This window comes from Branchiostoma floridae, chromosome 2, assembly GCF_000003815.2.
Source record: "Branchiostoma floridae strain S238N-H82 chromosome 2, Bfl_VNyyK, whole genome shotgun sequence".
NCBI lineage: Eukaryota > Metazoa > Chordata > Leptocardii > Amphioxiformes > Branchiostomatidae > Branchiostoma > Branchiostoma floridae.
Genome location: NC_049980.1, coordinates 20,919,248 through 20,946,578, shown reverse-complemented (window position 1 = coordinate 20,946,578; position 27,331 = coordinate 20,919,248). Strand labels below are relative to the sequence as shown.

The following is a 27,331-nucleotide window of genomic DNA, read 5'->3' as shown; positions in this document are numbered from 1 at the left end:
ATACATGTTAACATTAGTATCAAATCATCAAAAGCTAGTAAAAAGGAGAGTATCCGGCCAAGGAGCATTCATTGTCCACCACACATCCCTCTTAATCTTATGCCACAATAGGACCTGCTTGCTTGGATAGTCTCTAGAAGGCATAATTGACTGATACTTTCACTGTCTTCCAATGCTGTGTCTTAATTTAACATTAACGTTACACACACTGCCCAACGGCCTCAAAAAGGCATATGCGACAGGCTACCTACCCCTTCCATGGATGGACGGGCGGGCTGTGTAGCACCTTGTATCTGCAGTAAGGAGTTACTTATCTATCACTCCGGCACTCATCCTGCTCACACTCACACTGCCGACCGGTACCTTACTTTATGTCTAGGAGAATATAACACTATGTTAACGTTGTGTTACCGTGTTACATTTACAAAAGGTAATGGGTTAAAACGTTACTGGTGTAACAAGTTACAGTTTGTTCTGCTACCTGGCACACAGTATGTTTACCAGCTTCATCATACCTTATTAACGCTAACAAAGTGAACTTTCAAAGCCCACCGACACATGCACAGTGCTGCAGCTGCAGCTGCTCCTGGGATAGGTGACCTGCAGATGCCTCATCAGACAGCCCATACATCTTATCCTTCATCTCCAAGCAGATCTATTGGTGGCAAGGCAGTATCCAAAGGACCAACCAATGCATCATAGGTGGGTACTGATTGGCCATTTGGATACAGGCCTGGCCACCAATAGATCTGCTAGCAGATTATCTGATACTGGCATCTTGCCAGCAGCCATGTCAGATATACTAAATTATCAGCATCATATGTATCTTGCTTGTCATTTTGGAACCTTTTATCTGAAAAAATGGGAACTAACATATTGTAGTTTACACCCCACTCCACACATTCAACACAAAGAATGATTTCTACAAAACAAACTTTATTGACATCTTCGCCTCAATAGTACAAAGAAACAAACCTGAAAGTTAAGGTAATCCTGGAGATATTAAATGACAAGAAAAAAACTGAACCAACAATAATGAGCTGCAAAAGGAGCCACACATTTGCTTGCAATAACAGGTTGAACAACGGAAAATTGCATTTTAGAAAATAGGGTTATTGCTATATGGTTATTGCACGTGGCAATGCTTTGCTTTTTTTCTCTGTACAAAATCTCTGTACATGACAGCATGAATCTAAGTAACCCACACTTTCTTTGCGAAATTTGTACTTGTCTGTCTCAGCACTTGTATGTACATTTGCTTTAAGCTGTCCCATTGCCACAATGTACAAGCATTACACACCTATCTTACACAACCCTCACAAGACAAGGCAAAAAGAGTAAGTAGTTTGAGAGCTCAGCACAGCCATGGATAATTCAGAACTATTTCTATCCTCTTTGTTCCATTAATACAATCATTGTCACAGCGCACTAGTCCCTTGGCAAGGTAATAACACACTTTTGATGCTTTTCCCTTTCTAACAGTTCTTATTCGTCGTCAAATACACATATGACCAAAGGCAATGTTTTGTAGTACACAAAAGAGGAACCACATTAATAGGATAAGCGTAACATTTACTTTTTTACACTAGTGCATCTCCCTGAATACAGATTACAGAACATTCTCTAAAGGCAGCTTTATATGCAGCAGCTGCCCTGTATAGTGGATGGCCTCTGTGGTTTGTCTAATCTTGCCCTGAATCTAAAACCAGCTTTAGGCAACCTACTTTTCTTCAACCCTACCATGTGCCATAAATAACAGCTCACAGCAAACCTTGACATTGCAGCACCGGTCGTTGCACAAGTGCAGCGTAGAAATTAAGATCATCACCACATTGTTTTCATCATCCTCAAGTGTTAGCATAACATTTCAGGATAGGTTGGTAACGTTGCTGTACTAAAATGGAAATGTTTTCATTTTATGATGTTTGATTGCCTTGTGACAACAGCCTACCTCTAAATTGTACATTCACTGAATACAAAGGATCCCAAAACATTGATAGGTAGGATTTCTAATTCTGGTCCACAATCCTTTTTCTTGTGTTTGTCCTTGATTGTGATACTGCATGTAAGTCTTCAGCTGTGCAGGGATTACTCTAGCCTGGTCCACTCCTAGTGGTGAAGGCTGTGTCCAGTCTGTAAGCTCATCTGGTCCACATCCATTAGATATCCAATAGAACAGTTTGTGAAAGGAAATCCATTGCCCGGGTCCAGTCATTCCACCTCCCCTATTCCAAGTTCCACTGTCGCTCTCTAGAGCTGGTGTCCACTATACAGTCAGCTTTGTCACTCCCTGCCAACAAAGAAAGAAACAAGATATCCTGTTTAGTATTCATATTCTATATAAATGGAAGAGCAGAAGTACAACAACAAAAACAAAGTTAATGTCTATGGTGCTCCTTCTTAGTTCTCTGCTTTAGGTGAATGAATGTTAATGTTTAGAATTTTTTTTTTTTAATTTTCTTTACCAACAGTCACTGAAAATTCTTTACACATAGTAAAGAGAAGTACAGAAAACATGTACTAATCAGGACCCAGTGAAGCCCGTGTGAACCAATTGAGGATATTGGAGAACTGCTGTCAGGAATGTTGACTATACAAACCTTCTGGGTTGATAAGGGCTCATTGCAGACGGAAGCCCGACCCCTGGTCCTGACTGTCCCAGCACTGTATATAACAACAAAAAGAAGACATTAAGTGGGTGTCTGCAATACACAAGATAATGAAATAAGCATTAAGTACATATCAAGGCCTGTGCCTTTATACTTCCAGCTCCATGTAGGGCAGTGGGCATTTTTATGTCACTCTGATGATGGATTTGGTAGGAAAAAATAGATTTGTCAGTGCAAAGTACTTTCATCATAACAATCAACACATACATGTATTTCTCACAACAAGCAACATTTAGGTGCTGTGCCCACTGGAAGTTGTCTGACAGGGCAGCTAAGACTGGTGGGACTCTGAGGACTTACCCCCGACATTGTATGGATCGTACTGCCCTACTGCAGGAAACCCCACCCCGACATGTGTGTGGTGGTGGGTGTGCACGTGATGCAGCTGGGGCACCGCCTCTCCACTCGTCTTCTCCGCTGCTTCTGCCGCCGGCTTGCCCTGAGCAGACTTGGGTCTGGAGGACGTCGACGTGGCTGGCTTCCCACTCTGCCCTGTCGTGTCATGAGCCGGTTTGGCGGGGGGAGGGAAGGGCCCCCCATTATGCTCAGATTTGCCTTTACTTGAAGCTGGTGAAATGGCAGAAGGACGATCGTGTGGACTACTAGACTGACCTTTGTATGACGAGCCGAGGACTTGTTGTGGTGAACCTGCCGGGTCTCCTTGGTACCGGAACTGTGGATGGACATACGGAGCACCTGCATAGCCTATGGGGTACATTCCTCTGTAGGCCGGGTCCAGGTGCATAGCAGCATATGGGTGCATGTAAGGACTGTACTGTTGCATGTACTGATAAGGTACATGTCTAGGAGAGGATCTGTCCATAGGGGAACCTCTGTCCTTTGCTCTTTCTTGACTGGGAGGTCTGCTCCTGTCTTTTGAGTCTGTTGAGTCCCTGGAATGTTCCTTGGAGTCCTTGGTGTTTTCTGCTGAAGAACCAGCCACAGGGCTGTCTCTCCGGGGAGCGGGGCTTTGTGTCCTGCTGTTTGGTTTCAAACTCAAACTTGACCCAGCAGCAGCCTCTTTGTGGTGATGTTTTTCACTGCGATGTTTGTCATCAGAAGCTCTCCTTTCTGTCTCCATGTCTTTCTTAGGCCTGTCACGCTGAAGTTTTGGGTCTCCTTCTCTACTGTCTGGTCTGGGAACCCTATCACTATGATGACCGTGAGAGGACTTTTCTGAACTGTGACTGTGAGAGGCCTTTTCTGAACTGTGTCCATGAGAGGCCCTTTCTGAACTGTGACTGTGAGAGGCCTTTTCTGAACTGTGACCGTGAGAGGACTTTTCAGAACTGTGACCGTGAGAGGACTTTTCAGAACTGTGACTATGAGAGGCCTTGTCAGTGCTTTGGTCATGAAGGGCCTTATCAGAGGCATGTCCATGTGAGCTTTTATCTGAGATGTGGCCGTGTGGGGCCTTGTCTGCGCTGTGCCCATGCCTACGGTGTTCTTCCTCAGTTCTCCTCTCCTCCATGAGTTTCTGCTGGATCAGGTAGTACTGTCTCATCTCCTCCTGCTGCTTATACAACAGCCTGGGGTCAAAGTTATTCCCTGTGCCTGCAGCACCTGCAAGGATTCATCTTTGGGTTAGTTTTTCACATAAACATTAGAAGATTATCTTATCATACAAGTCTCAGTCAATATAGCACCCCATCTCCTACAAAAAAATTAAGCTTGTCAATCTATTGCAGTAGATATTTTTAAAGCATTATCATAATTTGTTTAGAATGACTAATCTGTAATATCTGTGGTGAAACTATTGCAGTAGACATTTTTCAAGCATTATCATAATTTGTTTAGAATGACTAAAATCTGTATTATCTGTGGTGAAACTATTGCAGTAGACATTTTTCGAGCATTATCATAATTTGTTTAGAATGACTAATCTGTATTATCTGCATAGAGTCTGATACTGAAAAGACAGACTGTACTGTGTCAGTTGTTCTAACCTTGTTGTTGCTGTTGCCGTGGAGTTGTAGATTCAAGCTGGGTCTTCAGCTCAATATTTTCCTTCATGATCTGGTGGTTCTCAGTCTGTTTGGCCTTCAGGCTGTCAGCATCATCAGCCCTTTTGAGGGGTGGTGGCTGGGAAGGGTATGTCATGGTTTTATGAACTGGTGAAGCCTTCTCACTCCGAGATGCCTCTTCTTTAGTCCTATCCTTAATTGGCTCTAACTGTGGGGGTTTGGACGAGTCCGTGTGCTCATGCTCTTTGCTGTCTTTGTCATCCTTCTTGCTATGTTCGCCATGGGAGTTTGATTCTCTGGGCTTGTCTACCTTTTCTGGGTCCTTCATTCTTTGTTCCTGCTCTGCTCTTAACCTGGTTTGCTCCTGTATGTAGTACTGTTCATACTGCTGCCTGTACTGCGGGTCGGCTGCCATCAGGTAGTTATGATATGCTGGGTCTATCCTGTAGCCATGGTAGGCGAGGTACTGGTACTGTTGATGCTGATATTGTGCGTAAGCAGCTTGTTGCTGCTGACTGGTCCTTTGCTGTGAATCCTGCGGGTGAGGCGACGACATGGATTCCTGAGATGGAGTCTGGCTGGTGCGCGGTTTCTTGGCCTGCGGTTCCCCTCTGGAGTCTGACTCGTGCTTCTCGTCATTCCCCGGCCTGTCTGTGTCCTCAGGCTCCTGTTTGATCTCCTTACCCTGAGTCAACGTGGTGCTGGTGGCAGTGAAGGGAGTTTGTATGGAAGCGTAATGGGACTGAAAGCGAACTTGAGACCCGGCCTCCTGCTTTCCCAGTGCCTGGCTTGCCAGCGGTGGTGTGGCAGACGGTGATCCTACAGGTTCCAGAGACGCTGCAGCCTTCCCTTTGTGCTTGGACTCCACTGCCCTGCCCTCCGCCTGCTCGTTTCCATCGTCAGAGATGTCCGAGTAGGCAGGGCTGCTGGCCGACTGTTTGTCGTCTGCTGTAGCAGACTGGATTCCTGGCGTAATGACATGTAGCGGCTTCAAGCCGAGCACGTTTCCAGTATCAGAATACAAACTACTGTTTGGGCCATCCAGATCTTTGGGGCTTGCTAGCAGAGAACCTTTCCCTTCAGCTCTCTGCAAGTCAATCCCATTAGACATATGATGGCCTGCACTCAGCTGTGCTTCTGTAACATGTTTGCCAGAGTTTCCATCCCCAAGAAGTTTAGCTGTGCCATCTTTTGCAGAACTGTATTCAGACTTTTCATCTGCTTTTGGTCCCCTTGATTCTTTTTTGCTCTTTTCCTCTTTTGCAACTTTGTCCCCATCCTTTATTTTCCTCTTTTGCTTATGCTTCTTCTCCTTAAAACTAGGAATGGAGATACTCTGAGGTGTTGGCTCTCCCATGATGGTTGGCTTGGGCTGAATCGGTTTCAAGGCTGAGGTTGTAGGGCTCTTAGGTGTGGTTTGTGCCATAGTGCTAATAGCCTGCATTCCAGCCGGGGCAACAACACTTGCAGATGAGAACGTGGCAGGAATGGCGATCAGCTGTGGGACCGGAGGAGCAGGTGCAATTGGACGAGCAGTTTTCGACTTCGATGATTTCTCCCCCTTAGACCCACTGCTGGCATGGCTGGACTTCTTTCCAGTCTCTAAACTTTTCGGTCTGTCCAGGTGAGAACCAGTGCTCTGAATAACAGATGTCTGCTGACTGACACTGGCTGGTGACATGTGTAACATGCCAACAGCTGGTGTGCCAAGGGTTGGGTCAGGTGCACCACCTGTCACATCTGCGGGAGTGTCCGGTCCATGAGAGGTTTTGGTGGCGACTGCAGCTGACGAATTTGAGACTGCAGTGTGTGGTGGCACGGACACAGGCGGCTGCCATGTACCGGCTTGAGTAACCATGACAGGTTCCTTCTTTATTCCAAAAACACCATGAGCAGGATTAGTACCACGACCAGGACTTTTTGGTGTTTTCCTAGGTGAAAAGTCATGTTTGCTCTTTGCACACTTGACTTGAACAGCCGGTTTCTGTATGGTCGGGGATGGACATCCAGGGAAATCATACTCACTTATTGCCTCTGCCTTAACCTTCTTGAGATCAACATCCTTCTTCTGAAGGCTTTCGTGTTCTCTTCTCTGGAGGGAATCCAACGCCTCCAAACTGTCTATAGGCTTTTTACTGTTGCTGTCTTGTGAACTGCCAAAGACGGCAAAGTTTTGTATGCTCAGGTCTGATTGCAGTTTTTCTGCACAAGAAGTCAACAGTTTCTCCTCTTTAATGGGGATGCTGGAAGCAGCACTGCAGTGATCGACACTGTCCTCCTCCTTTTCCTCCTCTTTTGTTTCCTCGTCATCCAAATGTGCATGTGCCTGGTGGTACCTCAGTCCATTGATATGTTTGTACTTCTTGTTACAGTTTGCATGCGGACACTCTATCAGGGCCGGCATGGACCCATCACCCTGGGGAGTGGTGGGTGTGCCACGGGAGTTTGTACGTATCCTCTTGCTGGGTTTCACATCCTCAGAGCTCGAGTTCAAGTCCAAATCGGTAGGCGGCTTCCCCTTCCGTTTTCCCCCAGTGCCAGAGTTGAAGTCTTCCCCTCTGCCACTGCCGGTGGGTGTCCTGCGCCCGTGCCCAGCTTTACGGCCAGGTTTTCCGTTGCTGCGCAGCTTTCGTGCATCTGGTGGACCCTGATAGGTGGGGTCATCCTGGGGGGTGTTTGTTGTTGACCTTGCTCGCTTGCCTCTACCTTTGGGGGTCCTGACTTCTAGATCACTGGTAGGCGAGTCACTGAACCTGGAGAAACACAGGACAAATGCCACATTTACAACTTGCACATGTTCAAGTGTTCACATTTAGTAATGATCATCATGCAAAACATGAAATAGTCTACAAAAGAATGTGACAGTTTCCAGGACTACCACTGGTACAAGCAATTTTCACAGCAACCCATACTCAACGTCGAGTTAGGCATTCTTTGAGTAAAGCACATCTTCACACACAAAAAGTTAGGCAATACACAGATACATGTATAACTGCCAGTTCCAGCATTCAATTTCTAATGACTTTTTCTGCCAAATTATCTTCAAAAAGTCTTAGCTTTTGCCAAGACTTGCCCTTTCTGGCTCGAACACAGATGTTCCTTAATTGACAGGGCACATTACAGTGTCCTGACCTGAAGAACCTCCTGAAAACATCAAAGGAATTCTGCTGTAGGCCACAAGGCAGGAAGCCTGTATGTTCTACTTCTGAGCCCAATTCTGACGTTATTGCTACCAGGTTCTACAGCACATGTGTACATCACGTTATGTTACCAGGTTTTACAGCACATATGTAAACTGTACTTTTAGATACCTGCATCAATAAAAGACACTTTTGTGCTCTAGTCATTAACTGAAGCACACACTTGGTGTGTATTACATCTACATTGGTACTTAAATAAATTGTTGCAGTGCCAGACAATTTTTTCACTCACCATTTCTATCTTTAAAATAAAACAATGTCACATATTATTTAAGTCTCAGCGATAAAAATTTATTAACCAATTGCAGGGTACATAGATTGACGTCCAACAGACACTGTCTTTTGTTTAGCATCATATATAATTAACATGCAGAACAGTCCCTGTGCCACCTGGTTCATGAAATTTCATGCATAATTACACGCTGAAGTAATTTGCTTGGCGGGGTCTAAGGCCAACATACTGTGTCAAAGGTTGCCTGCACCCCCACAACCATGTACTGTAAATCTAGATTTTTTTTACAGGGACTCAATGTCATGTTAGAAGGGTAAAGGAGGTTTTTTCCCAGTGTTTTGAAGCAATTTTTCAATTCTAGGTCAGTAGTAATAGTCATACATTGAAACACCTGGAAAATAAATCCAAGCCATCCATGTTTGTTTGTTTTTGTTTGTTTTATCACTGCCATTACTTCATTCGGAGTCCTTTATAGTGTACTTATACTATAGGCAAATCATCTGTAGTATAACAAACGAAAGGGGCCAGAAATAACAAGGTTATCTCAGTTAGGTCAGTCTTGGCTTGGTGCACCCTTTTAACCTTCTTGGTATTTGCTCTGGGACATATTCATATCACTTTGTTTGTAATCTGCATATGGTAATAAATCAAGAGAGGGGGGCAGCCTAACATCTGCAGAAATTCTCATAACAATATTATTCATATGACTTAGAACACAATTCAACACTGGTACTTTTTCATACAACTACAGAACTAGTAGTACATGTACTTAGAAAGTACTACTAGTAGTTCTAAACATGAATGCGTAAGCATTTACTTGATTGACAATCACTTTACTTGAGGTAAAATTTTGGAATTACAATGGCTGGTGGCACCAGTCCAAACTTATGGAACTAAGTATCCATTCTTTTCACAACAATCACAACCAGCACAGAATACCCTGGTATCTCTAATATTGTTGCAATGCAGCAATGCATTTCTTACTTTGTACTGTGTTATACAAGTCATGTTGTGTCTTGCAACTGGCATACATGTTTGTGTTAACTTAAGGGATGGTGAAGGGGTCATGCAGGTTCCTGGTGTGTGGCATTGCCATTCACTGATGTGAACAATGAGCTATTGAGTGGGAATTGTATTGATCCAGTAGATTTTCCATCTGTGAAGAACAAATCAAACTACGATTTTAGCACAGATGTGAGTCCAGCTAGCTTCAGTACATACCGAAAGCACCCCCTTCTGTTTGTACATAAAGCCATATAACCTTACCAAGGACTTACCCCATGAGCATTATGAAATTCCTGTAATTGCCACCATTTTGTGCACCATTGATGCAATAGCGGAGGCTATGACCCAAAGCAAGAGGGCCAGGTGATGAAATCAATATGGCCCTCTTGTATATGTCATCAGTTGAAGGGGCACTACCAATTCCAACAATCCATTCTTCTCATGCACTTCATCCCCCCCTAGTGTAGCCAATCTTAGCAATTCCATATTTGATCATAAGCCTGTAACTGAGTACAAGTCTCCAGGATGTCCCAGATAGATGGCAGGAATGGTAACCACACTACCCCACAACAGCAGTGCTGTTTTCCTGTTCTAACTGCATTTCATTTGCAGTCAAATCGGAATCTTCCATCACAACAGTATCTTTTGTTTTGAAAATACATTCCTCATTTAGGTAGATAGTCTTTTGTCAAGAACTTTGTCAAGAACAAGAAAATTGTGCAACAATTGAATGAGTGAGAATTGCAAAAAAAATATTTTCAGCACATACTCCCTTTGAATGGAAGATTATTTTGCAACAGCACTAAACCATACAGCCTTTACAGGCTCACTTCCCCCTTTACTCAGTGCCCAATATTGGTGTTGGACATGTGCTATGTCAGCCCAACTGGCAACAGAATAACAAACAGGGTAATGAGAAATCCTCTGCCAACCCAAACACATTTGAAGCTCCTTAAACATTAGCCCTTCCAAGTGAATTGGTGAATGTATCAAAGCTGCCAAATACTCCTGACAAGAAAGTCAGTCTCCATGCCTGGCAGTTTTTACTGTGTGATATTAAAGGGTGATACTTAAGCGTTGAACATGGTGGAGAAAAGGAGAATGTCTCCAAAGAAAAGCTCTTATCTGGTAACCAGGGGACCTGTTGTTACATATCTTGTGACTAATGTAATGGCACATGGGCCAAGCTTTGGTCCATTTCTGGCCATTTGGAAAATCAATGTCTGCTTTGCATCCACCTCTCACTTTGAGTTTAACATGGTTAGTTTTGGCCATTAGCTGCATAAGAGGGAGGGGGGTATAATCTTTAATAACAGCAATGTAGAAATCTGTCTCTTCTCTATGTCCATCTATTGCAAAGTTCAACACCCTACATATGGATATCAGATAAAAACTTATGCTTCTCAAACTTTACCTGACCATGACAATGACATCCTGCTTGTGCTTGGTTGTGACTGTGACTGTGCGTGAGATTTGACAACATGCCTGTCTGCCTCTCTTGGTACCACATCAATGCTACAGGACTGTAGGAAGGGTTCCATGCACTGCTGCATATAAATCTTTTATATATTTGTAATATAATGTAGACTTGCATGACATGCATCAATTCCTAAATCAAGTGGTCCAGGATTACATTACCATAACAATCCATATTTCAGTCAGCTTTGTATTTGTTTCAACATTGTTGTGCGTCAGATGACTGCTGCTAACACATTTATAGAAGGTTTCTCGCACCAAACAAGCAGCAATTATATTTGTTCTGTTGTGCACATTCCCACACCTGCGATAGAACAATGATGGTGGACAGTGATGTGGGGACAATCATACACATGTATGTAATCAATGTCCAGTCATCATGTCTCAATTATCAAAAAGCATATCACAGTTTCCTTTGTTATCTTTCTCATGGGGGGAAAAACTTCCTTTTCATTTGTCACAGGGGAAGGGGCTGTGAGTTGCACTGATCCTTCACCCACCCAGACTGTACAATGTTTACAAAGGAAGCCAAATAAATGTGACCCAGTTACTATGGACAGGGGTCTGCTCCATGGTGACTTCCCCTACTGGAGCTCTGCAGAGGCTTTCTGGTGCCAGGCAGCTGTGTAAACTGGTCAGGGACAGCTTTCTACTAGCTGCAAGCTAGTAGATTACTTTCTAAACGACATCCCCAAACAGTCTGAGCAATCTTATCTGCTGTGCAGTCAGTTGTACAGTTCACATCCCACACTTAGCATTTATCTATCTTTTACTCGGGAAAACAATGTACTTTTTTGAGTCCTTGTTATCACAGTCAGGAAATACATTTGTATACTTGAGCAAATAAAATGTAAATGAAGAATTAACGTCTCATAGATGAGAAATAAAAGTCATCATTACTCAGATTTACATGACATTAGCTACATAACAACATAAGCAGCTAGCATGGTTTCAACTAGCAGAAATGTTTGCCTACATTGTAGGTTAGAGTTAGACTAAGGCTGTATGATGTAGGAACTACAATAATAGCCCACGCATACCCACTAATTTCATCATTGTACGTAATTTGCAGCCTGTGGATGAGACACGGTGATTATAGGGGGATAGTGGGGCAGTTATCGGCCTGAAGTGCCGGAGGGCTCAGTCATCAAAGTCTACCTTCCGTCCAAACAACTGTACTTAACAAAAGTCACCTGGAATAGTGTGCATTTTTAAGTACTTAGATTAGAATTTGGCCAAGATTCTCCTCTAAGCATTCTTGATAACCCTTACTTACAAAATGGTACCACTCCATCTTACAAGCTATCTGGAACCCATAAGTACTGTATTCACAACAGTTCCAGTTGCTTCATGTTTTTCTTTCAGTGAAAGTAAGTTAGTCAGTCTCCCTGTATGGCAGATGTAGACGGATGGCTGAGACATCAAGCTGTAGTAGAGGCTAACTGTGGCACTTCCACCTCCCTGACTGATAAAATCAACAAGGCTCTGAAGATGCCTGCTTGTTCATGTAGTGGTTGCCTTTGTTTGACACATACGCGAGGAAAATCTGCCACTAAGTACAGTGGGCTGTCTAGCCCGAGGGCTTCAAACCGGAATGCTCCAAATGGTTCAAATGCCGCAAATCCAGCTGAGTGCTCTGCGCTGTTTAGTCAACGTCAAATCTTTTTGATGGTCCTATCTTTCTGTGATAACTAAACCATGATTCAAAAGAGATCAAGCAACAACACTCCCTGACATTCATTCTGCATGACCCCAGGTCAGGTCCTCTGGTTCAGGCAGGATACAGCTGCTGTTTGCACCCCCTCCAGGTGAACCTTTAATCCACCCTAGACAGTAAATGTCACACAACACAATACGGTCTGTTCTTAATAATTCATTCCCACCATTTGCACATCAACTGTGAGGGATGGCCTTGGGAGATTTTTTTCTGTACAACTGGTTGAGATTTGTTACAGATTTTGTTACAGTGTCCGTTTCTATTGTTGTTGGATTATGTGCCAAGAGACTGTACTTTGATGCATTGTTACAATTCTAAGCCTTACTCTTTAAAAAGAAGTTTATGAAAGAAATGCATTGAAATTCAGAAGGAAAATACATGTACTTACAGTACTAAATGGATCAATTTCAATTCAGGCACAAATATCCTAAGTGCCAACCTAGCATGCTCTATAAACTACCATTTTCCTTTGTTGTCACATATATTTTCATTCAAATGTTATTTTTAGGATGAAGTAAATTGGAGACCTGTGAAAGATGACTGGAGCTGACCCAGAGCAGTCTCCTAAAGCAGCTGCTTCATGGGTCACCTGAATTAACCCACCACCCATATCTGTATTGAACTTCTCTTTTGTCTTGTCTGGACACCTCGATCATTGCTTGGTGGGTTTACTATTCTCATAGACTTCTAAATCTTCATTGGAAAGTCTGTCTTTGCTCCCAGCACAAACTTTCGGCAGACCACACCAAGCCTTTGTACACAGTTGCTTATGGCACTTCCACATTACTGGCAGCGTCCCAAATACCAGAGCTTTGTGGGCATGGTTCGCCATATTGGGTTAAGTGGCAGTAAAGCAAAGTGCGTGGAAACTAAAAACACTCCTGAAGTAAAGTAGTCTCAACAGTGAAGATTGTTATTTGTGTGGTTCGCCTTGCCTAACATACGGTTGGTCTGTTGTAGCATTAGTGATGATGCCATGTGTGTGTATCAACTGTATTGTGTATAGCCCCCCCTCGGCAAAATATATGGGAGTAGTTATTCGAACAACAGACAATCATGATACTCTTACATATCCTTTGATCAACTATGAAGCTTTAGAGGGATTTACTATCTGCAAAGAATATTTTCAGGAGTTTTTTTCTGATAAGTTATGTACTAGCTGGTGATGTGATAACATGACCAGAGGCATGAGTGCCCCCACCCACCTACACAAAAAAAATTATCAAATGCACCTTAAACATAAACATTACTCTTTCATTTGGTAATTAACGTTTGATTAAGCACTCATTTCTTTCATATCATTGTTATCACTCGGGGCAAGAAATGTTATTAAATATTAAATCTGCATTTGTGCTGTGTTCCCCTGCACTAGATATGCACTCTCCACAGGGATTAGGCATTGTAGAAATATGGTGTTGGAAATTACACTTGCCTAAGTAATTTCCCACTAGGTTTCATACTAATTACGTTACCTGATCATTGAAATCTGTATCACTTAGCATGTGACATCAGCTTTAGCAGATTTGCAGTGTAAGCCTAGCATTTGTGTGACGTGAGTGGCCATTACAGTGTGAGCATACTGGTTTGAACACTGTGCAAGCGTTCATTACAGACAAATTTCTTTGTTGAGCAGCAGCGGCTGCCACAGGGTACGCCTGGAAGGCTTGGGATTGAGTCACACTGATAAGCACCTGCTGTAAATGTTAATATTAGCTGCTTCAATTACACCATGTCCCCAGGCAAAACCTATTTGTTAGCAGAACTGCTTTTGTGTGATGAGCTTGGTTGTGGTGCCAGACAGGGTGGGCCACCGAAGCTGAGCAATCCTCATTTACTTAAAATGATTTTTGTTCTTTTTAGTAACTAAAAATTAACCTCATGATCCTCTTTTTCCTAATGATGTATGTATCACACAATTCATTCTGCCACCATTTCACAACACTAAGGTATCATGAACAAAACATTTTTTCTAATTTCAATCGACACCCATAATGCTTGAATTTCTGTATGCTTCATGTATCTCTGTGTATCATCATTCTTATTTCCACAAATACTCAAAACCCTACAACCTTTTTTGTATGAACTATAAAATTTGACAACCGAAAAGGTAGAAAATTATCTCACTAAAACAATCAATATTTGACACAATTTGTGAGCAGTGTTAATGTCATCCATAAAATTCAATGTAACCCAATCTAGAGTTCAAGTTGTAGTTGAACTCTAAATGTTCCAGGTATGAATGGACAATCATGTCCAGACTCCATTGTCTCTGACCCTTGGTTTACTGTAATAACAACACAGGCATATGTTCTACTGCCAAGCGATTTGCATAAAGGGGTCAGAGGGCATATTCTGAAGGCCTGGACTTTGTATTCACAAGCCAGGAGGAATGTTGTGATCCCTTTTGTATACACCCTCTAAGCATTGAAGCTTCCTCCTTCTATTCTGAAGAGGGAGTGCTAAGAAAAAAATATGACAGATTGAGGCTAAGAAAATGAATCATAGTATCCAAAAATGACAGAATTTGGAAAATCTCTGGACACCCAAATTAAGTGGTAATTAGTAGCTTGATGCCTACCAACTGAATACTACTAGGTAGGTCACATAACTACATATCCAGGCATGCTGACTTCCTGCCTTTGCCAATTGGTGTAGTTGGTTATTTATTTGTGCCTGTTAATCAAACCTCAAAGTACTTAGACTCAAGAACATATGAATGTATGATACATACATATTTTCTTAGTTCACAAGGAAGAAACAACTATACTTTGTGTCTCCTAGCAGCTCCTTTTGGAACTACTGTTGCTTGTGTCTTTTGTGAGCCTGCTTTTGTCCTTACCATGGTATTGTAATCATTTCAGGTGGGAAGGGGCAGGTTGATACCTTAAGGATCAAGATTATCAAGATAAGTAAGCTTGGTATACCCCAAGTAGCTATATTTTGAACAGCTGCTGCATATTTGTTAATGGCCCTTGCTGGCCCCACCATCAACTGACCTTCTTATTAGGACCACAAAAGTACTCATTTCCCTGTTTTTGTTGGGAAGAAAGAACACATTCGTCGTTTTAAATGTTTTCAGAAACAAATGTCTGTTATTTGATGGGTATCAGGTAGGGAAGGTGCAGTGATTGACTCAAATGGAGGATTAGAATGGAGTCTACGGACTATCAGTTACATTACAAGTCTTCTTGTGTCTTTCAAATTGTAATACAGTATGATATGTTAACACACAATTATTCCTGCACTTTTTTGCAGATTTTGTGCCACTGTTGTGGAGCTGATTGTTACGTTCTCAATCTAACACACCCTCCTTTGACTGGAGTGATCTCCCATAATACCAGCTGATTGTAAGATCTTCTCACCTGGGTGGAGCCCAGTCATGCCTGGTGCAGTCCAGCAGGGTTCCCACATACGTCTTGTTCCGCCAGGTAACGTTCACCACCAGAACACCTGTGACGGAAAGAAACAATGGTTTACCTCAGTGGTGTGACACATGTGCACAACTGTGAACAATAGGTAACTACAACAATGTCTGTCTACATTATACATGTACAGTATATCCATGGTAATGGACTACTACATTATAATTCACACTGCAAATTATTGGCTAAAAGATTGGTTGAACAAGCACGGCCATCTCTTCAGTAGATAATGATTGGATACAGACACACTAATGCACTGCATATTTCGTGTTACCAACTACAGCTAGAAGTACCAACAAAAAGTGGCTTTCAAAGTTTCATTATAGCCCAACATTGATGCATCGTAATACTATACCATCATGTCATAATATCATGTTCTGCAATGCATGAATGCTATGTAGGCTTGATAGGGTTCACCAAAATAGCTATCATGGACACATCAAATAAAACCTGTCTTGTCCCTCAGATACTGGGAAACCTGCTAAATGAAAACCGTTGCTCATCAAAACGCTGTCATTGGATACCTAGATCTCTATACACACCTGCAAACTACACAGATGAGCTTTCATGAGAGTGTCATCTCATCTTCTCATTGTTTTGCCCACCAAACAGTGGCCCACCCAAATTCTTCACTGGCCTGATAACCTGGGGTGGATAGGATCCAACCTATGAGTGGCAACTAATCGCTATGCAGTGTAATGTGGAGTCATCACAACACTTCTGGTTCCCACCAACAAACTTGAACCAATGCCAACTCTCTATGACACCAGTGATTATAGGTGAACCCTGTGCAACCACCTCAAAATAACACATCTAATCTATGCACATATTACTGGTATTAGATGGGCAACTGCTTCAGTCATGCCCACATAGCTCCTTGGTATCTAGTCACCCCACCATACTGCTGCCTATACACACCATGCTTTCAAAACCTAGTATACACCACCATTGTGGACACAAACGTGGCACATGCAAATGTCACAAAGGAAGGCAAAAGGCAGTGTTTACATGGTAACAAGTGACATTAGTTCCACACAGTGCCTGGAGTTTTGTACCTCATCCCATATGCTCAACATGTGGAAGAGAATTCCTGAGCAAGATAAGCCTCATCAGCTGCCTCTGGACTCACCAGACCAAATATACAAGCAGTCAAGGGCCCCTCAACCCAGCCATGTGCCCCTGGTCAGCTCCAACTATGAAGGACAGTCAACAATAACACTCGGAGTGTTCAAGAAAGGTCCTTAAGGAGTTGAGGGACCTTTACTTAATCTTGATCATTGAGTATTTAAGTTGCCTGAGAAAAGTCAATTTAGTCACAGTTGAGGAAACATGGTAACAAGTGAAGGGTGATCAATTTTGGTCTCTCAGGCTCTTTCTGGCATTTCTTAATTACATGAGGGAAGTTGAAAAAAAAAACGTTCAAAGAAAACTATTGTGTTCATAATTGTGATCTTGGTTTGGTAGCTATACTATAGCACTATAGCACAGTCACGCTAGCTACTTCTGTATGTGATTATAGTCTGACTTTGATACAGACTGGGGAGGGGGGCACAGGTTCAATGACAGTTCATGGCGGCCACCCCACCTTACAGGAACAACAGCCACAAACAATGACTCAGACATACCAAACCCCATCACAGTACAGCAAAAATAAACACCAGTTAGTGGGCACAGCTTAAACCTCAGGTGAAAAAACACCTTGTCAACATTCTTCCACTGCTTGATGGCTTGTTTATACCTTTGTCTAAGTATGTGAGGACTCTTTTATCTCTCCAAACTATTCAGAGCTTATATGCTAAGGGTCTTGACTTGAGCTACAAACACAGACCATACAGGGGATAAAAAAAATGAAGTCAGAAAACTGAGTATAGCTAGTGTGAAAGAAATGTGAACAATGTTAAGGGTCAAATACTCAGGAAGGAACCTGACCAGAATACAATGCACAACTGTGACCACAATGGTTTCATCCGGTCAGAACTGAACCAATAAAACTTTGACGTACTTGTTTATACATAATTTAACAACATGACTGGATGGATGAGCTGTGTTGGCCTCTATCAATAAATGATCCTGCTATCACATTGACAACAGTAACTGGGCCCCTTTAAATGTTTTCCAATTGACCATACATCTTGTGACAATGACAGCACCCAGAGAACAATACAGGGCGGCTCTGTTGAAGGTTTTGTTCTCTGAACTGTTTTTTAGGCAAACACACCTGTGACTGTTACCTGACCAGGTCGTGTGTAGGTTACATTTCTTGAACCAGGTCCTTTGTACGATGGAAATACGCAACTAAAAAGTTAAACTATGTTTCAAGTTTGATTTTGACGTGTTATTTGAAAAATTTTATTTGAAATGTGTTAGAAATTAATGAACCACAACCCATTAACATCTGATGTAATCAATAATTATTTTTCACTGGCTATGACATGCAACCATCACCACAAAGTCCACAGCATTGCATCATCAAGTGATCTGGTAATTTGCACAGAATGGAAAATGCACAGTCCCTTACTTCTAGTGCTTGACCTTGGTATCAATTAAGAGTGACCTCTAAACACACAGCTGGTCACAAAAAGAAAGCTTACTGCAGTGAAGGTTTCATGGCTTAACTTCAGCTAGGACTAAATAATAAGAAACTTTCTAAATTTGACATATGTTCCAAACAAAGACAACCAAGGTCAGAATTATTCTCAGCCAAACACTGAGTAACACAGAATGATGCGATGCAAAACAAACTAGGAGCATTTGACAAACTGAAGGGGAAAGCGTTGCATGTGGTCATTGCGTGATGAGAATACAGAAAACAAACATTCCTCTCTGACAGTGTGTGCATGGCAATTGGCAATATAACGAGTCCTAAGCACACCATCTATGGGAACAGCCATTTTACTCCCTGCCTTTCCTTTTGTAATGGGATATCGTTCTGTCCAACAGGGTCCATCGCCTACAATAATTGTAGAAGAGATACTGGAAATGTCAATTTGGTGACTGAAAACCACTCAACAGCACATTGTGTGAGACCGTTGGTTCTAGCACTTAAATCTGGTCTTTGCTCACCAACATATTACAGTCCACTCCCCCCAAAAAAGCAAGATTTAGATGTAGGTAAACTAAATTGTATGCGCTCTCATGATAAAGAATTATTTTTTGCGTTGGCCAATGAAATTGAACTGAATACTGTTGCAAAGGGCAGAAGACACATGGTTGGCAACACATGGTTGGATATAGCAGATACAACCCTAAGCCTTCTCAAATCAAAAATGGGTCAATGATTGTATGAATTGAAGCCATTGCCTAGAAAATCCCAGCCACATTTTGTTAGGAGAGAGTCAAGCCATGTTACAGGTCAGGTAAAAATTGCAACCATTGATTTGTGTTCATCCATAAAATATGATTCCAGTCCAACCTAGCATGCTACAGTCATTTTATCACTTAGTGATCTCTATTGGGCTGACATTTCCTAGGATAAAAATACATCTTTCCACCCTGCAAAAGCTATCTATCAGCCCAGAATAATTTTACAAACAAGGCAGATTCAGTGAAAGAGACATTGGTGAGCTATTAAATAATATGTGTCCTCTTATTGGTTAAAAAAACACTTTATGGTACAGTGTAGTTTCTGTTCGTAGATATCTTCATGTAATTGTGCAATTTTTCTTGGGGTAATAGGCATAGACTTGCAGCATCTTAAAATCAATTAAAAGGGCAGGTTGCTAACAAGTTCCATGTTCATTCCTACATATCATATATAGATGTATATTGATGGTTATGACTGCAATAACATGTTACCTTTTTAGATATATATTTTGTTGAGAAATTTGGGCATTTTCAAATTTAGTGTGCAAATGTATCCTAAAATACAATTTGTAATCCCTACAGCCAACATATGTCATGGTAATATCATTATTCAACACTAATACAAACATTGTAGCATTTCCTCGTGAATTATGCAAACAATGCCCTAATTAGCTAATGTTTTACTTTGTAATGTTACCCTTTACAAGCATAATTAAGTAACAAACATCTCAATTGTTATCAGCCACTGGCAGCTTTACTTTTCAATACACCGGGTAAGAAAAAAACTACAATACAGAATGCTAGATTATTTCTCTTATGATTTTTACATGATGATGAATGTTCATGCGGATTGAATAGGATAAACTGACTTCTGCATCCTGGTTATGCTCGCAGTAACATTAGCAGCACATTTGGCAACTCACAATTACCACTTATCAAGGACATATTCCCCAGGGATGTATGCTATGCCATTAGAGAATAAAAACCATTAACAGTTTCTGCCAGCTCCCTGTAATTTTACTAAAGCTCTTGGCAATACACCAAAATTCTAGAAGTACACAGGCAAAACATGTTGAGTACATATAGGCTGCATTTCGGTATTTCATATACATATTCTTAACAATGGGAATCATGGGAGAAAGAGGCTGTCAAAAATCACCTATCTGACTTTTAGAACATGAAAAACTCACATTGGCATGGTTGTCCGACCTCTGAAGAGTAATTTAACGACAAAAAAAGGAAAAAATTTACGGCGGAATTATATTATATGCCGTCAAAACATCGGTGGGAGACCTTTTCACCCCCTTTCACTGCATGTAAACAACACCAAAACACCTAACTTCTAAGGCCTACTGCAGCCACAAATATCACTAAAAATCTGTTTTTTCAACATGATATAGAAGCTACAACCCTTACCTATAATATGCACCTCCAAAATCCAAACATATCCCAAGAAAAACAATTTTACAGCCACTTTTGCCAAGCCTACCTAAGCATTCTGAGGGCACTAAAACTGGGTCATCTGCGCAAGTCCGGAAATACTGAAATTTGCCCTGTCACCCCCCTGAACTTGAGAATTGACAAATTTCAATCATTTCGCATGATGCGGGTAAGAGTTGTCAAACAATATCCCAACTTTCAAAGCTTTCTGACCAAGAATGGTCCCAGGGGAGTAGATCTCATGGCAGGTGTCAGAGGACTTTCCTCAAGGCTTTGGCAGTGGTCTGATGCATTTGATAGGCGCCATAGCATTCACCAAAAAGTGACACAAACTGAAGAAAAAGTTAAAAATTGATCTTTCTAGCATAAGGAGAGTAGTCTCTAACCATTTACACAACTAAAAGTTGTATTGAAAAGCGCTCAGGTTAGACTTTGAAGCATTTTATGATAGTACATATTGCATTGTCAATAAAAGGTACAGAAAGTACGAAATCAGCCCCCAAAACACTAAAATGGCAGAATTTCTTAATAAATTTCATTTAGTTGAGTAAGGTAAATCCTTTCTATTGCCCACATAACCAATTGGGGGGAACACATTAGCCCCCGAGGACATATAAGCCCCCAAGGGCACACCTACACCCCCCCCCCCATTCTGTGCACTCCCAGTATCTGCTCCAAAGTGTGGTTCAACAGCATTTAGATACAAATTTTGGTGTCTAAATTGATGGAGAGTAGTCTCCTTGTGACAGGGTGAGCAGATTTTACCATTTTCCTCTGTTTGTGTCACTTTTTGCCAAGCGATATGAAGTCTAATCAAAGCCACAAACCTTACCACAGGCCTCCTGACACCTGTGCTCCCTGGGGACCAATCCTAGGGGTAGGGTCTCCGTGAAGTCTTTTAAACTTGTGACGATGCTTGACAACCCTTCCCGCATCACTTGAAGTGTCTTGACACCTGCCAATATTGAACTTGAATACCCTGACTAACGCATGCAGGCTGCATTTCGGTATTTCATATACATATTCTTAACAATGGGAATCATGGGAGAAAGAGGCTGTCAAAAATCACCTATCTGACTTTTAGAACATGAAAAACTCACATTGGCATGGTTGTCCGACCTCTGAAGAGTAATTTAACGACAAAAAAAGGAAAAAATTTACGGCGGAATTATATTATATGCCGTCAAAACATCGGTGGGAGACCTTTTCACCCCCTTTCACTGCATGTAAACAACACCAAAACACCTAACTTCTAAGGCCTACTGCAGCCACAAATATCACTAAAAATCTGTTTTTTCAACATGATATAGAAGCTACAACCCTTACCTATAATATGCACCTCCAAAATCCAAACATATCCCAAGAAAAACAATTTTACAGCCACTTTTGCCAAGCCTACCTAAGCATTCTGAGGGCACTAAAACTGGGTCATCTGCGCAAGTCCGGAAATACTGAAATTTGCCCTGTCACCCCCCTGAACTTGAGAATTGACAAATTTCAATCATTTCGCATGATGCGGGTAAGAGTTGTCAAACAATATCCCAACTTTCAAAGCTTTCTGACCAAGAATGGTCCCAGGGGAGTAGATCTCATGGCAGGTGTCAGAGGACTTTCCTCAAGGCTTTGGCAGTGGTCTGATGCATTTGATAGGCGCCATAGCATTCACCAAAAAGTGACACAAACTGAAGAAAAAGTTAAAAATTGATCTTTCTAGCATAAGGAGAGTAGTCTCTAACCATTTACACAACTAAAAGTTGTATTGAAAAGCGCTCAGGTTAGACTTTGAAGCATTTTATGATAGTACATATTGCATTGTCAATAAAAGGTACAGAAAGTACGAAATCAGCCCCCAAAACACTAAAATGGCAGAATTTCTTAATAAATTTCATTTAGTTGAGTAAGGTAAATCCTTTCTATTGCCCACATAACCAATTGGGGGGAACACATTAGCCCCCGAGGACATATAAGCCCCCAAGGGCACACCTACACCCCCCCCCCCATTCTGTGCACTCCCAGTATCTGCTCCAAAGTGTGGTTCAACAGCATTTAGATACAAATTTTGGTGTCTAAATTGATGGAGAGTAGTCTCCTTGTGACAGGGTGAGCAGATTTTACCATTTTCCTCTGTTTGTGTCACTTTTTGCCAAGCGATATGAAGTCTAATCAAAGCCACAAACCTTACCACAGGCCTCCTGACACCTGTGCTCCCTGGGGACCAATCCTAGGGGTAGGGTCTCCGTGAAGTCTTTTAAACTTGTGACGATGCTTGACAACCCTTCCCGCATCACTTGAAGTGTCTTGACACCTGCCAATATTGAACTTGAATACCCTGACTAACGCATGCAGGCTGCATTTCGGTATTTCATATACATATTCTTAACAATGGGAATCATGGGAGAAAGAGGCTGTCAAAAATCACCTATCTGACTTTTAGAACATGAAAAACTCACATTGGCATGGTTGTCCGACCTCTGAAGAGTAATTTAACGACAAAAAAAGGAAAAAATTTACGGCGGAATTATATTATATGCCGTCAAAACATCGGTGGGAGACCTTTTCACCCCCTTTCACTGCATGTAAACAACACCAAAACACCTAACTTCTAAGGCCTACTGCAGCCACAAATATCACTAAAAATCTGTTTTTTCAACATGATATAGAAGCTACAACCCTTACCTATAATATGCACCTCCAAAATCCAAACATATCCCAAGAAAAACAATTTTACAGCCACTTTTGCCAAGCCTACCTAAGCATTCTGAGGGCACTAAAACTGGGTCATCTGCGCAAGTCCGGAAATACTGAAATTTGCCCTATACATTACATAGTCCCAAGTTGGAGCACAGTGTAAGCACTTTAGAAAAAATTGAAATTGGTGACAGAAAAAAATTGTTTCACCGCAGAAGAAAACATTGGCATGCAAAAATATTGCCAACGTTCAGTCCGTGGTAATTGCAACTGAGTCAAATTTGTCGCTAGCCTCCACAGGTACCTAAAACCATTCAGTGATACACAGACAAATTACCGAGAAGTCTGATTACATTACCCAATCACAAAATGGCTGGCGAAGGATGTATGAATGCTGGGAAGGTTGCAGGGAGTGGAATTGCATAGAACGGCCGATGTGCATGCTTTACTATTCAGACCATTGTCAGTGCATAATATGCTTTCCATAATATGAGTCGCACATTGTTTTTTTTTTTTTGCTACATTGGAGATACATATTTGCCAAACTTATCTTTGGATATATACTGCCTGACATCGTTTAATATCCTTTAAAAAATCCAACTATATACAGTACAACTACAAGTACTTAGGGACCGTACGATATTTATCGGGGGGAGGGCTGGTGCATTGGAAGTCGGATCAAAAAATTTTTTGATGGCCCTCCCCCCCATCTCAAAAAAATCTAACGTGACCCTCCCCCTCCACCTAAAAAAAATCAACATGGCCCTCCCCCCCGACAGGCATAATCAAACGGGTAGAAAAACAACCGATAAAATAATCTTAATATAGACGTAAGGGCACAAGGGCGCCAGTGTTCTCGCCAGGATTTTTTCACAGCGTCGGGGCAGGGGTTTTTTGGATTTTCAAACCCTTTCAAACAGAATTTCCTGCAATTTGAGAGGAAAATTATGCCCTTGAGATTGGATGCCAGTTGCCTTTTTTACTCCCGTTTTTCAGTAATCGACGTCCGCCCTCCCCCCAAAATATGTTATAACTATAAGCTCGGCCTCGGGGAATCAGCAGTCCGTGATCTGGCCCGGTTATTATTTGTCCAGTCATGTCTATATGAAAATTTTGGGTTTTTGATGCTTCCAAACAGGGCTCTAGCCAGTGAGTTCGTCAGCCCATGGAAAAATCCTGCCAATTTTTTTTCCGACATTGAATAAAGAATGCCTACCTCGTGCGATCGATGTTGCGCCCTCCTGCATCAAATGCTAGTAGTTTTTCCAGAGGATAAAATAGCGGCGCCATCACACCTTGTGTTTTTTTTTCTATTTTGCCCGATGATTTTACTAAAATTTATCGAATCGGTCGGGTTTTACAAGGCCGCGCCGTCATTTTCCACGAGCGTGCGTTTGTTTCGTGCGACCTCAGGTAACCCCGTTTTCGTCGTGAAATCTTTGGCTCACTGGTCATCGGAATTTCTTTTTACATAGAGACCAAGAACGTTATACATTATACGAAGGACGGTGATCTGCTGCGTCTTTGGCAGTGATCAGTGCCGGTGTAGCCTTGAAGCAGTAGCCAGAAAAGACGTCCCAACGTGCTGGGCGCTGCGATCGACAGTCCGTCTGGGGACAGACGACAATGCGAGTGCACAGCCGACTCGATCGACGCTTGACAACAATATTGCGGCCCCTTTTCTGCCGCAAATTTTGTCCTTTTGAAACAAAAGAAATGTTGTAAATAAAAAATAAAGTGTATAGTTTTGGATTCTTCACATATTTACCGCGCACCGCTTTTGTAACTTAAATATTTGGGGAAACTCAGCCGAGCCGAGTGCGTCTTTCCAGAAAAAAATAAGTCCGGAGACGGAATGACGTATGCCTGGCGGGAACGCTGGTCCAGGGCAGCGCCACTTTGGGGGACCTAGGGGGGCGAAGCCCCCTGGAAGCTCTTGCATTTTAGGCTATTCAGAAGGCTTATTTTATCAGTTTTAGGGCCATGTCAAGATATCAAAACAAAAAATAGTATAAACAATTCTTTCCAAAAAATTAACATGGCCCTCCCCCTATCTCAAAAAAAATTAACATGGCCTCCCCCCCTAACGCACCAGCCCTCCCCCCCTGGTAAATATCGTACAGTCCCTTATTTTGATAACAACACTGACTTACACAGAAATGTTGTGAATATACCATGTCAGGTTAATAATCAAATCTATGATGGATAATTCATAATGCTGATGCCATCTGAAGTCTAAATAGATAATGGGCTTCTTAAGTTAACAAATAGATCTAAGCCCATCATATAAAAAGCAAGACATTTTCTCTTCTTTATGAATTATAATTTAATATATAATAAATAAGTTCTTTAATCCGCAAAATCCATCATAGCATTGCCATTGCACTACCAGAGACCAGAAACATGGCTTAAGGGCTACCTTATTGCTTACCTATGGTTTAGCTTGTGTTTTACCTTTTATATCAGAGCATAATATTTTGTATCTCTCACACGGTTCAGTTCAGTTTAGTTTCCGGAAATAAAAGCAGTTTGAAGAAAACTTAAATACCACTACCAGATGTCTGCAGTAATACAATGTATTTATGTATTATACAAGGTTGCCAGACAGTAGACAAAAGTGTGTGAATAATGGAGTTAATCAAGAGCATAACATGAAAGGTACGTGTCCTAAGTGAAAAAACACATATAATACAGTAAGTAATATGTACATGGATATCTTTCTTGATATTAGATTAAAATGTAGGCTGTGCAAATGTTGTAAGTCATAGCAATTTGAAACTGGATTATGATCCACTATATGGGCAAATAAATCTTGATCAAAACTTTCCATGGTTAAGGTAGGTACATATTTCTTCTCAGTGTCAGATGAAATATCGGATGGATTTTTTTTCAACGGGCCATAGGCTCCATATGGTACACTGTTTGGTAACTAATGATCTTTACCTTCTGCTGAACCCACTCAAAAAAATCAGGCAATGCCTACGAGGGAAGGGAAGATGGATAACCAGATCTACAGATCCTGTACTGATGGATGGCCTGCTACAATTCTGGGACTATGTTCCATCAGAAAAAGCCTTTTGTGCCTGACGACTCCCAGCCCAATGCTTGGGACCAACTCCAAATCCAATCAATCAATTCTGCAGCAGAAAATTAAGTTGCCCCCAGTATAATCAAAGCCTGGTATGCTGGGTAGGCAGCAGGCAAGCCAACCCCTGGCAGGAAGAAGGCCAGCCTGCATTTCCGTCTGGGATAAAAATGCCACAAAAAACAATCCCATGAAGCTTGGTTCCTTCCCAAAAGAAGTACACCATCATGCTGGCAACCCTTTCAAAGCTATCACATACATCTTTTCTGACAAGGACTATGTTTGATACACACGGGGCAGTATGGGGGCCCAGGAACAGAGTGCTTTCTGCAGTAATGCTACTGGACTCCTAACTGGTGTGCTCTCATCCATTAACCATTTTATCACACAGGCTGGAATAATTCTTACCTGCTCTTCTTTCCAATTACATTGATCAACTCCACAGAGGAGAGAACACAGCAGGACAGACATATCAACTATTTGATAAAGTGCATGAAAACTTAGTAACTTAGATCAATATGTCCAAATAATTTCCCGTTATCAGGGAAAATATTTGCAGTTCACAAAATTCACCTTGAAGAACTGGATCAAGGGTAACAAATATACCGGGAAAGAAATATTTTGTCTCTCCTATGCTTTGTCTTGCTCACTGTTGACAGTTGATAACAAAACTTCACCAAAACAAATAAATGTGTTTCACATGTTTCTCCATTCAAGGTGGGATCAATCTATGAAATACCAATATCGCATGAAATAAATAGTTAAAATGTGCAGAACACATATTACCTCCTTCTGTCTCGTGCCACACGATCCCCTCTAGGTTCACACTGGTTCCCGGCTCACATGGACCCAGACACTCAGGTTCCGTAACCACCCCGACTTCGGACGTGTTGACTCCGATGTGGCGTACGGACGGCGCTGGGCTTGGTGCATGTACCGAGAGCAGTGATGGTGGGGGCATTACCTGGGGCCCTGATGCCTTAGCACTGTGGCTGGAGGAGCCAGACTGGAAATACATGTCAGAACCAGCATGTTACAAACAAAGTACAGCTGCTTGTCTAAAACCTTGAATTTTTCTGTCACAAATCTGTAGTCTTCGCCCATAAAGCTGGCAAGTAACCACATAGGTA

General features: G+C 41.9%; 1 protein-coding gene across 4 annotated transcripts in view; it reads right to left on the bottom strand.

Annotated features, from left to right (window-relative positions):
* Positions 1–916: 916 nt before the first annotated feature.
* The window catches only part of LOC118409666 (zinc finger protein 608-like), a 38,451-nt gene continuing 12,036 nt past the window's right edge, over positions 917–27,331 (bottom strand). For 3 of the 4 annotated variants that reach the window (XM_035810847.1, XM_035810846.1, XM_035810848.1), the window contains exons 3-8: positions 26,988–27,207; positions 15,626–15,713; positions 4,616–7,386; positions 2,970–4,232; positions 2,601–2,664; positions 917–2,290 (exon numbers count right to left, since the gene is read on the bottom strand). In XM_035810847.1, the coding sequence (XP_035666740.1) occupies positions 2,284–2,290; positions 2,601–2,664; positions 2,970–4,232; positions 4,616–7,386; positions 15,626–15,713; positions 26,988–27,207 (4,413 nt within the window). In that variant the 3' untranslated portion in view covers positions 917–2,283. The remainder of the gene's footprint in view (positions 2,291–2,600; positions 2,665–2,969; positions 4,233–4,615; positions 7,387–15,625; positions 15,714–26,987; positions 27,208–27,331) is intronic. The other variant, XM_035810849.1, reaches the window with a different exon arrangement.